The sequence below is a fragment of the Pantherophis guttatus genome, chromosome 3, assembly GCF_059756535.1.
Source record: "Pantherophis guttatus breed Tessera chromosome 3, ASM5975653v1, whole genome shotgun sequence".
Classification (NCBI taxonomy): Eukaryota; Metazoa; Chordata; class Lepidosauria; order Squamata; family Colubridae; genus Pantherophis; species Pantherophis guttatus.
The window spans coordinates 7687057-7698454 of NC_142065.1; the positions used below are offsets into that span (position 1 = coordinate 7687057).

An 11398-nucleotide genomic window follows, 5' to 3' on the forward strand; every position below is an offset into this window, starting at 1 on the left:
GATTAAAACACCTCAATAATTTAAAAACAGATTAAAATTTACATATTTAAAAAGGGAAGAAATTAGGCCAAGCCTGCCTGATGGAATAAAAAGGTCTGGATTTGAAAAAAACCCTCCGAACATGTTATTGTTATTACCGGGATGATTCCATTTTCCTTCCCTCCTCTTGTGTCTTCAAGTTCTAGAAAACGACGAAGAAATCAAACAGTTAAACAAAGAAATCAGTGAGCTGAATGAATCCAACACTGAGATGGAGGCAGCAATGGTGAAGCTGCAGTCGCAGGTACGTTTGCGTGTTGTCGTCGTGATGGACCATCAAAACACAGGCCGATGGAGAGAAGAAAAAAGTAGTTGAAAGGAAGTTTAAACTCTAGAGCACTGTTTTCCCAACCTTAGCAACGTTAAAATGGGTGGACTTCAACTCCCAGAATTCACCATGCTGGGGAATTCTGGGAGTTGAAGTCCCTATACTATAAATTGCTCTATGGCTGCGGCATAGATTCTCAGTCATCCAGTTCATGGTTGTCCCAAAGGTACTTTTTTCAAAAGACAAATGGACTTTGTTTTTCGTTGAAGACATTTTCGTTTCTCATCCAAGAAGCTTCTTCAGTTCTGACTGAATGTTGGAGAATGGAAGGATTTATATTCATTGCAGTCATCTGTTCGTTAGTACTCTCTCTGAGAGTCTTTGAGGCCACTTGGAGGTTTATCTGTGCCCTCAGGGTCACCTGAGTAGTGCAAATGAGTCTGAAAGAGGGGTCAAAGAGGCCATCTACATTAAGACTAAACAGTCCTATCTCAATAATTTTAATTAGCAATTTTATGATGTTTGTGTGTCTATATTTTTCTTGACTGTACACCATCTTGAGTCCTACGGGAGAAAGGCGGTATAGAAATATAATAAATAAATAAATAAATAAATAAATAAATAAATAAATAAATAAATAAATAAATAAATAAACAAACTGAGGGGGAGGGATACAACACCATCCATCCCCAGTCTACAACATGGTCCTTTCAACAGTTCCAAGAAAATTCCACACCTGTTTGACAAGCGAAACGTCTTCAGAGAAAAACAAAGTCCAGCTGTCTTTTTTTTTTAAAAAAAAGCCCCTTTGGGGTACTGAGAATCTCCACAGACATTCATCTCTGGGGTTGTGGGAAAAGATATCCATCTGGTTCAGTTCCAAGCCAGGAGAAAGACACTGGAAACATGGAGGCTGATTGGAAAGATGGTTTAATGATGAAGCAGAACCACATGTGATTCTGGGCAGCTGACAAAATGGAGTTGAGAGTGGGTGGGTTTTTATACCTTCTTTGGGCTTTGTATTTGAGCTTCCTGTTCCTGTGTCAGAACATGTCCTTTAATATTCTATTGGCTATTATCAGACTCCCATGGGGCCATGAAGGGGTCATGTTTGTCTGAGCTAAGTTTGGTTGAAGTTTGGGCTGCTGTGTGATGATGCAATGAAGGCTTGTGTTCTGAAAGGGTGTTGGGCAATTCCTATTGTGGCTTAATGTCTTTGTCCTGGTTTGGATCTTGGGTGAGGGTATTTGCTTATAAATAGAGCTATCTAGATACTTGTCTTCTTTCAATAAGCTCTTTATCTCTTAAGTGCTGACATTGCTGTGGGCTATTAAGGAAAGTGGAGGTTGCTTTCTGCCTCCCAAAAAAACAACAACCATGTTTCTCCATTTCTCATTTAGGGAAATATAATATTCTGCCTTTTTAATATTCCTCAAGATATTTCATTCTTCTAGGAGAGGGGGTGCTGACTTTATACAGGGTAAATTGTTCCAGAACTATCACTGAGATTTCAAAAGCTACAGTAGTGGCCAAAATTGTGGAAACCTTTTGGGAAAAGTGTATTTTCTAAAACTAGCTAATAACACCACTTTTTTTTTTTTTGGAGTAGTATCATAAAATGATATATCAATGGAAAGATAATTTAATCAAGAATGTAATGCAATAACTTTCATGAAGGATTTGCTATTAGAATGACAGTTACAGTATAAAGAAGAAAAGTGAAACACGTAAAAAAAAGGAGATATACAAAAATGATAACCCTATAACATCCACATGAAGCTCAATGCCATGGTTTATTCCAAAAGGACCTAGATGTTTAAGGAATGCAAGGAAGATGGTTATAAAAGGCAGACTGAGTTCAACCAGTTCTTCCCAGCTTGAAAGTCAAACTAAGGCAGTGTTATTGCAATTTCATTGGCCTATAATGGGCAGGTACTCATTTAAAGCCACATATAAATAAACTCTTTAGTTTTATTTCCTAGGAGAATTGAACTATGTAGTGGATAAAAAGAGTACCTGGAAAGATCCTGGAAAAGATAATTAAAAAAAAAAAAAAACCAAAATTGTTGTGGATTTAATAAGAGGGCCCTTCAGTGATCATCCAGCTGGACCCGCATTTACCTACCTACATTAAAATCTGTAAATAAAGTTATAACTACTAGCCAGCACGGGTTTGTTAAAAAACAGATGATGCCAAACCAATCTTATTTCTTTGTTTGATAAAGTCATTTAATCAGTAAACTGGAGAAATGCTGTGGACATAGTATACAGTAGAGTCCAAAATTGTGGAAACATTTTGGGCAAAGTGTACAGCATTTTCTAAAACTAGCTAATAACACCACTTTTTTTTTCAGTAGTACCATAAAATTATATATCAATGGAAAGATAATTTAATCAAGAATGTAATGCACTAACTTTTATGAAGGATTTGCTATTAGAACAGCAGTTACAATATAAAGAAGAAAAGTGAAAGACGTAGAAAAAACGAGATATACAAAAATTATCACCATGTCAGTTCATACTTCGTTGGGTAACCTTTAGCATGAATTACGGCCTTACAACGTCTTCCTGGAGTGAACCAAGCCTTTGAGTTCTGCAGCTCTTATCATGTGAAACCAAGATCGAATGATTGCTTCTATTAACTGGGTTTTATTGCTGGGTCGCTTCTGACTAACAAGCTTCTTTAGTTGGCGCCACAGATTTTCAATTGGGTTCAGGTCTGGGCTATTCCCAGGCCATTCCAGCAGTGGAATCGGATTATCTTGAAACTCAAAAAAAAAAAAAAAAAGTGGTGTTATTAGCCATCAAACCTCAAAAATACTTTTCCCAAAAGGTTTCCACAATTTTGGCCACTACTGTACAATAACTGTCCACGTCCCCTGTAACCGTTCTCCTTTTGATCCGGCAGATCTCCAGCATGGAGAAGAACCTCAAGAACATCGAAGAGGAGAACAAGATGATAGAGGAGCAGAACGAAGCCCTCTTCCTTGAGCTCTCAGGGCTGAGCCAGACCCTTATCCAAAGTCTTGCCAATATCCGCCTTCCACACATGGTAAGGAGAGGACCTCAGATCTGCTGGTCCTTCATATCCCGGTTTCTGTAAGCCATTATCGTACGGGGTGGTGATGGTGGTTTGTTGCCTTTCCTTCAGAAGTGGAAGAGAAGGTGCTACTGAATCGTTGGTTCATTCCTTTTTTTTAGCCTAGTACCGTGATGGCGAACCAGTGGAGGGATTCAGCCAGTTCGCACCACTTCGGGAGAACCGGTTGTTAACTTTCTGAGCAGTTTGGTGAACTGGTTGTTGGAAGAAATCATTAGGGCAGAGAACTGGTTGTTAAATTATTTGAATCCCACCACTGTGGCGAACCTATGGCACGGGTGCCAGAGGTGGCATGCAGAGCCCTCTCCGTGGGCACATGCACCATCGCCAGCTTTTCCGGTTTCTGGTGCGCACTTATGTGCCGGCCAGCTGGTTTTCGCAGGCACCAGAGCACCAGAAAACGGCCTGACAACTGCCCCAAAAAAACACCCCAAAATGGCCAAAAAACAGGCCATTTTTCGGGCTGTTTTCAGGCCATTTTTGGCCTGAAAAATGGCCTAAAACGGCCCAAAAAACGCCCTGAAAATGGCCAAAAACATGGCGTGTGCGCGCCGGCCAGCTGGTCTTCAGGTTTCTGGCGCTCCGGCGTGTGTGCAGGAATGCACATGCACACACGTTCCAGTTTGGGCACTCGGTGCCGAAAAGGTTCGCCATCACAGGCCTAGTAGAACAGTCGGTGTGGAAAAAGAACATCATTTTGGCAGGGGTTTGCTCTCCAAGCTTGTTTCATTTTCTATTTTCTATTTATTTATTTATTTCGTCAAGCATGTATTAGATAACAGATATAAATATAAACATGATTATGAATACAGGAAATGGATACGAATAAATGGGGACATTAGGACAGGAACAGTAGGCACGCTGGTGCATTTATGCACGCCCCTTACAGACCTCTTAGGAATGGGGTGAGGTCAACAGTAGATAGTTTAAGGTTAAAGTTTTGTAGGTTTGGGGAAGAAACCACAGAGTCAGGTAGTGCATTCCAGGCATTGACCACTCTGTTGCTGAAGTCGTATTTTCTGCAATCGAGTTTGAAACGGTTTACCTTAAGTTTGTATCTATTGTGTGCTCGTGTATTGTTGTGGTTGAAACTGAAGTAGTCATTGACAGGTAGGACATTGTGGCAGATAATTTAATGTACTATGCTTAGGTCAGACCGAAGGCAGCGTAGTTCTAAATTGTCTAAGCCCAAAATTTCAAGTCTGGTGGCATAAGGAATTCTATTGCGGGTAGAGGAGTGGAGGACTCTTCTCATGAAATATCTCTGGACTCTCTCAATTGTATTAATGTCCGATATGCAGTGCAGATTCCAAACAGAAGAGCTGTATTTGAGAATTGGTCTAGCAAATGTTTTGTATTCTCTAGTTAGTAGTACAATATTACCAGAGAAGAAGATACGGAAGATTAGGTTAATAACTTTTAATGCCTTTTTTGGCAATGCTGTTACAGTGAGCTCTGGAGCTTAGATCGTTTGAGATGAGTACTCTAAGGTCCAGAGTGAAGGTCGTCTATGAGGTCGGATCCGCCCAGCTTGTATTTTGAGTTTTGAGGTTTTTTTGCCAATGTATAAGACGGAGCATTTGTTGGTTGAGATTTGGAGTTGCCAATCTGACAGATTGTCAAGGTCTTTTTGTAGGGTAGAAGCATTGTCAATGGTGTTGAATAGTTTTACATTATCAGCGAAGAAAACGCTGTTGCTTATAATATGATCGCAAAGGACATTTATGTAAAGTATAAAGAGTGTGGGTCCTAAAATACTTCCTTGGGGGACACTGCTGTTAACAGATGCAGGATTTTATAGGGTGTTCCCTATTTTGACTACTTATTGCCTGTTTGATAGGAACGCAGCTATCCACTTATGTAGGGATCTGGAAATGCCATAAGATTTTAGTTTTAGAAGTAGTTTGTCGTGTACCACTGAATCAAAGGCTTTACAGAAGTCTATATAAATTGCGTCTATTGCTATACCCTGGTCGAGTTGTGATGTCCATATGTTTTTCCAGTGTAAGAGTTGCAGATTGCAGGACAATTTTTTTCTGAAGCCAAACTGCTTTTTAGAGAATAGGTTGTTTGTCTCTTAAGTAGAGGGTAATGGATTGGTTTATGATTGATTCCATGACTTTACATGTGATGCAACATAATGAGATTGGTCTGTAAAAAAAATTGTTTTTTCGTTTCTGAACATTCTGAACATCGTTACTAGACTAGGTAACATCATCAGCAGGATTTTCTGGTCCTGGTCCTCTTTAGCTTATCAATGTCTTATGTGCCAGTGTGGTCAGTTGATGGTGCGATTGGTTGTTCGTTGGAAGATATATTTAAATTCTCAGCAGCTGATTGGTTCTTTTGTTCATTGGTCGAGGAGGAGAGGAGAGGAAAGGAAGAAAAAGGAAAGGAAAGGAAAGGAAAGGAAAGGAAAGGAAAGGAAAGGAAAGGAAAGGAAAGGAAAGGAAAGGAAAAAAATAGAAGGAAAGGAAAAGGAAAGGAAAGGAAAGGAAAGGAAAGGAAAGGAAAGGAAAGGAAAGGAAAGGAAAGGAAAGGAAAGGAAAGGAAAGGAGAAATTGGTCTAGCCTGGGTGTAAAACTGATTAGAATGGTTTATAAAACCATCCAGTTGTGACATAAATTAAACCGGACAGTTTCTGGTTATCTCCATATGGCTGGTAGCCCAGCTTGTAGCCAGATTTAATGGGAAAGAAGCTTAGTTGCAATGCTATGCAGAAGGTTAGGGAAGAGGGAGGTCAGCTATGCTGGAGGCTCTAACTTTCCCATCAAGAAAATGAGCGATAGCAAATCCAGCCCAATCCTCCTTTAATGAGGCCTCTCCTATGGTCTCGATATATCAGTGTTTCTCAACCTTGGCAACTTTTAAGACCCGTGGACTTCAACTCCCAGAATTCCCCAGCCAGCACCATCTTCTTTTCATGTTTTTGGATTGTCACTCATTAGATCTCAGTCAGAACCCAACTTAAAAGAAAACGATAAAAGCTAAAAATCTTCATTTTTGACCTCAATTTCTGTCATCTGAGCAATCCTGGCCATAAAGAGAGTACATTAGTTTTAACTTAATGGGGGGCAAAGCAGTATCCAGCTGCCAAATTACTGCTGTGGATTTTTTTTTTTCTTCCTAAGCTTCGTTGAACTAGAACAACTGAAAAGGAGTATTAATTGCCTACTCTATTTTCCGGAAATTAATTCTATCCTGTGGCAGGCAATTATTCGTGAGGCAGAATTGATGTCTTACGTGACACCAGAGACGGACAAAAAAGGAAATGAAGAGTCCTTGGTGCTCTCTGAGCTTGTTTGTTTTCTTGCAGACGTTTCATTACTCAACTAGGTAACATCATCAGTGCTAGAAGAGAGGGGTGTTTGTGGAGAGGAGGAGGCGGAGAACGGCTATGGGGTCCTGAATGAAACATCTGTATGCAAATAACCAAGCTCAGAAAGCACCAAAGCTCCTATAGTCGGCATTGTCCCCCTCCTCCTTCTCCTCCTCCTCCTCCTCCTCCTCCTCCACCTCCTTGTCCAACTCCTCCCATTCTCTTTGTCCTTCTCCTTATCTCTGCAATCCCCATCCCCTTCTAGCACTGATGATGTTACCTAGTTGGGTAATGAAATGTCTGCATGTGTGTTCTGCCCCAGCTCCGGATTTCCGAGGATATTGACACACACCAACGGTCCTTATCAATTTTATTAAGTAGCAAGAATAAAACAAAGTCCGGCAAAGGTTGGCAACCAGCCCAGAAAACAAAATACGATAAGACTTTTCCAAAAATGTTCTGATGATAATTACAAGTTGTTTCCAGCAAGAAACTTACTAACTGCGTGTGACTTAAATAGGCTAAGGGAGTGGCCAATTATCCTCAAGCCTTACTCTCGAGGAGACCTCCTCCTCCTGAGTAGCCACTCCTGCCTTTTGGCAGCCCTGCGTGCTCGAGCATTGAGGAGAGGCTCCTCCACTTCGCTCTCTCCACTTGAAGGAGCCTCTGGAGGTTCTGAAGGCCCTGGCTGAGTCTCTGCCTCTGGCACCACATCCCCTTCGGCCTCCTCGCTGTCCGACGCGAGCACCGGCTGTGCCGGCTGCTGACACAACACCACATCAGCCTCCTTGTCGTCGGGATCAGCCACGATCCGCGCAGGCCGCTGGCAGGCCACAACAATGTGAATAACCAAACTCAGAGAGCACCAAGAACCCTACAATTCTCCTCCTCTTCCTCCTCCTCTCATTCTGTTTCCCTTTCTCCTTCTCCTTATCTCTACAAACCCTGCCCCCTTCCAGCACTGATGATGTTACCTAGATTGGTAATGAGACATCTGCGTGCAAATAACCAAGCTCAGAGAGCACCAAGGACCTCACAGGCGGAAATTTTACAGAGGGAAAAGTTGACAGGGGTGGGGATGGGTGGAATTAGAAAACCTCCAAAATCGTTTCCAACTCTTATCATTCTATTTTAGAAGCTTCAAAGGGGATTGTTGAAAAATTTGGCATGGCCCCCCGAAGCGCTAACTGTTTAGTTCTCTTGTTAATGTTTAATTCCTCACCAGGAGCCAATCGCTACATGCAATCTAATGCATGATTTCCATTTTCTGAGGATCTTCAGGTGTCGTTTTTCTATCGGCTGGACGTTCATTATCCTTTAACGAATGCCCTGTTTGTCTTATATCCTAAGCTCCTTCGGGCATTTTTATGCCAGTTCATAAATCTTCTGCAGAGATGCCTTCTTTTAACAGCACTGCGTGCACAATTATTCCTGACAAAATGCCATCCCTTCCACCTCAGCCAGCATACGGGATCTGTGTCCCTACACTCTGGACTGTGATTAACGGTTAGGGAACCTCATTAGCCATTATTTACGGTGCGCTTAACGAGGGTAGCAGACCTCCTGCTGCTCGTATCTATTTCATATTCGTTCGGTGGGTGATTCATTTCTCCCAGGTTCAAAGACACAACATTGTGTGCAACTGGTTCGGGACCAGGATGTGGGCAGCTATGATGTTCGGGGTGAACATTTCTTATTTGGCTTTGCTCTCAATGGCTCTTAAATTCTCCTAGGCAGATCTGTAAGCTGTAAGAACTCCATTCAAGAAGTGGGTTGTAACCATTTATCGGAGTCCATAGAGATTCTCAGTCATTCAGGTCATAGTTGTCCCAAAGGTGCTTTTTCGGGAAACAACTGGATTTTCTGATTTTTTTTTTCTTTTGAGGACGTTTCGCTTCTCAGCCAAGAAGCTTCTTCAGCTCTGACAGGATGGTGGAGAATGGAAAGGTTTATATTCCTTGCAGACAGCTGGTCATTTGCAGCCTTTTAGAGGGTCGTTGAGGCCACTTGGAGGTTTATCTCTGTCCTCAGGGTCACCTGAGTAGACCCTGGTTCCTGTAGTCTGCAATTTTTTTTCTCTGGAAAATCCATTCCTACTCCCACACCATTCAAAGGGTGTTGATCCCAAATTGTATAGCTAAAAGTCTGTAGAGATTCTCAGTCATCCACGTTGTCCCAAAGGTGCTTTTTTTCAAGAGGCAACTGGACTTCCTTGTTTTCTCTTTCGAAGACGTTTCGCTTCTCATTCAAGAAGCTTCTTCAGCTCTGACTGGATGGTGGAGAATGGAAGGATTTATATTCCTTCTCAGCTTAACGCATTGTAAGGCGATGCTTACATCTCTGGAGTCTCCGAAAAAGGGCGGCATATAAATCAAAATTTAAAAAAAAAAAAAAAAACCCCAGAAAGTCCAGTTGCCTCCTGAAAAAGCATCCTTGAGACAACCATTTATGAGGGTTTTGAGTTGGGTTTCTGTAATGTAGAAAAGTCCCCGGTTTGAAACCAAGCAGGAACAGCCAAAGGTTAACACAGAATAATAGCATTGGAAGGGACCTCAGAGGACTTCTAGTCCAACCTCCAGTCCCTAATCATCTTTGCGGATTAGGGGACTGGAGGCTAAAACAGATAAAGAACCGTTGCTGGAATTGGGTATGTCTAGTTTAATGAAAAGAAGGCCTAGGAGCAGAGGTGGGTTTCAGCAGGTTCTGACCAGTTCTGGAGAACCGGTAGAGGAAATTTTGAGTAGTTCGGAGAACCAGTAGTAAAAATTCTGACTGGCCCCGCCCCCATCTATTCTCTGCCTCCCGAGTCCCAGCTGATCCGGAGGAAATGGGGATTTTGCAGTAACCTTCCCCTGGAGTGGGGTGGGAATGGAGATTTTACAGTATTCTTCCCCTGCCATGCCCACCAAGCCACGCCCACCAAGCCACGCCACGCCCACCAAGACACGCCCACTAAGACACGCCACGCCCACCAAGCCACCCCCACAGAACCGGTAGTAAAAAAATTTGAAACCCACCAGTGCCTAGGGCTGACATGATAGCAATGTTTAATCTTGCTTGAACCTGACTGATCACATTGGGGGGGGGGATCAGCAATGGGAGGTAGTTAAGGGAGAGAAAAGTTAAATTTAGGGATTTTGGTATGTGATGTTCAGTTCTGGCTATCCATTACTGCAATACTTCTCAACAAAAAGGAGCCAAGGGTCCTTTCTACTTAGAGGTTTAAGTGGTGGCAAATTGGACAAGATCATGAAGAAATTGGGCGGCCATCTGTCTGGAACAGCAATAACACTAGACTAGTACTTAGATTTTATATACCGCTTCACAGTGCTTTACAGCCCTCTCTAAGCGGTTTACAGCGTCAGCCTATTGCCCCCCAACAATCTGTGTCCTCATTTTACCGACTTCGGAAGGATGGAAGGATGAGTCAACTTTGAGCCGGTCAGGATCAAACTCCTGGCAGTGAGCAGAGTTAGCCTGCAATACTGCATTCTAACCAGCAGTGGCTTTCACATTATGTTACTACCAGTTTGCCATGCGCATGCATGCTCGCTTCATAAGCAAGCACGCCTGCCTTTCACACATGCGCTTTGCTCGTGCGCCACTTTCCGTGCATGTGCCCGGCCTCAAAAACGTGCCTAAATAGAATGGCATAGAGCCAGGGCGGGTGGACAGGCCCACCCACGATTTCTGCTACCGGTTTGGGTGAACTGGTCCGAATCGGATGAATACCACCTCTGATTCTAACCACTGCGCACCACGCCTGCTGTTGGTACGGAATGATATGGGGCAGGGGAGGGTTCTACTTACCTTTACTACCGGTTCGCATCGTGCCTGCATGCGCAGATCACTTCTGATGACATCCGGGTCAGTGGGCGGAGCCTCCCGCCGGTTTTATTACCGGTTCTATAGAACCGGTCCGAACCGGAGGCAACCCACCACTGGTATGGGATCTCCTGCTTGAGCGGGCGATTGGAGTAGAAGACCTCCAAGTTTCCCTTCCAACGCTGTTATTCTCTTATTCTTTCTGAATTTAGAACGCCTTTGTGAGTCTTCATGATTATGACTTCCCTGCTTCCCAGTTAGGATTTACGGTGATGGTAATCATGCTTCTTTCTGTTTGTCTGTTTGTTTTGGAATCCAGGAGCCAATCAGTGAGCAGAACTTTGATGCCTACGTGAACACGCTTACCGACATGTATACCAATCAAGAATGCTACCAGAATCCTGAAAACAAGGATCTGCTGGAAAGCATCAAACAGGCCATTAAAGGGATTCAGGTCTAATAGGTAGGACAAGGAAAAGAAAGAAAGAGAGTGTGAGAGAGAGAAAGAAAGAAAGAAGACGTTAGGATATCGGGAAGACTTTAGAAGACCTTCACTCAGGTTTATTTGTTGAATGAATGAATCAAAGGACCAAAACTTAACCAAGAGGCCATTCACAAAAGAAGAAATGAACTCATGTGTTGTTGTTTTTTCCTCATTTTGTTTTGTTTTGTTGACTTGACCGCATCACTTTGGCAAACAGCAGGAACTCTGTTTTATGTTTGGCGGTAGATTCAAAGCTGGGTGTGGAAGTAGGTAGAGATGTTGGATCTTCGCCTGCTGCTAAGTTCCTACCCTTCATAACGGGAATTATTCCAAGATTTAGATCATTCAAGGAACATTCTCTAC

The 11398-nt window shown here is 42.7% G+C and overlaps 1 protein-coding gene across 5 annotated transcripts in view; it reads left to right on the forward strand.

Moving 5' to 3' along the window:
• Window positions 1–11186, forward strand: part of MYT1 (myelin transcription factor 1) — a 194155-nt gene extending 182969 nt beyond the window's left edge. For all 5 annotated transcript variants that reach the window (XM_060684370.2, XM_060684372.2, XM_060684374.2 and 2 more), the window contains 3 exons: window positions 180–283; window positions 3216–3359; window positions 10871–11186. In XM_060684370.2, coding sequence (XP_060540353.2) covers window positions 180–283; window positions 3216–3359; window positions 10871–11011 — 389 coding nt within the window. In that variant the 3' untranslated portion in view covers window positions 11012–11186. The remainder of the gene's footprint in view (window positions 1–179; window positions 284–3215; window positions 3360–10870) is intronic.
• The last annotated feature ends 212 nt before the right edge of the window (window positions 11187–11398 follow it).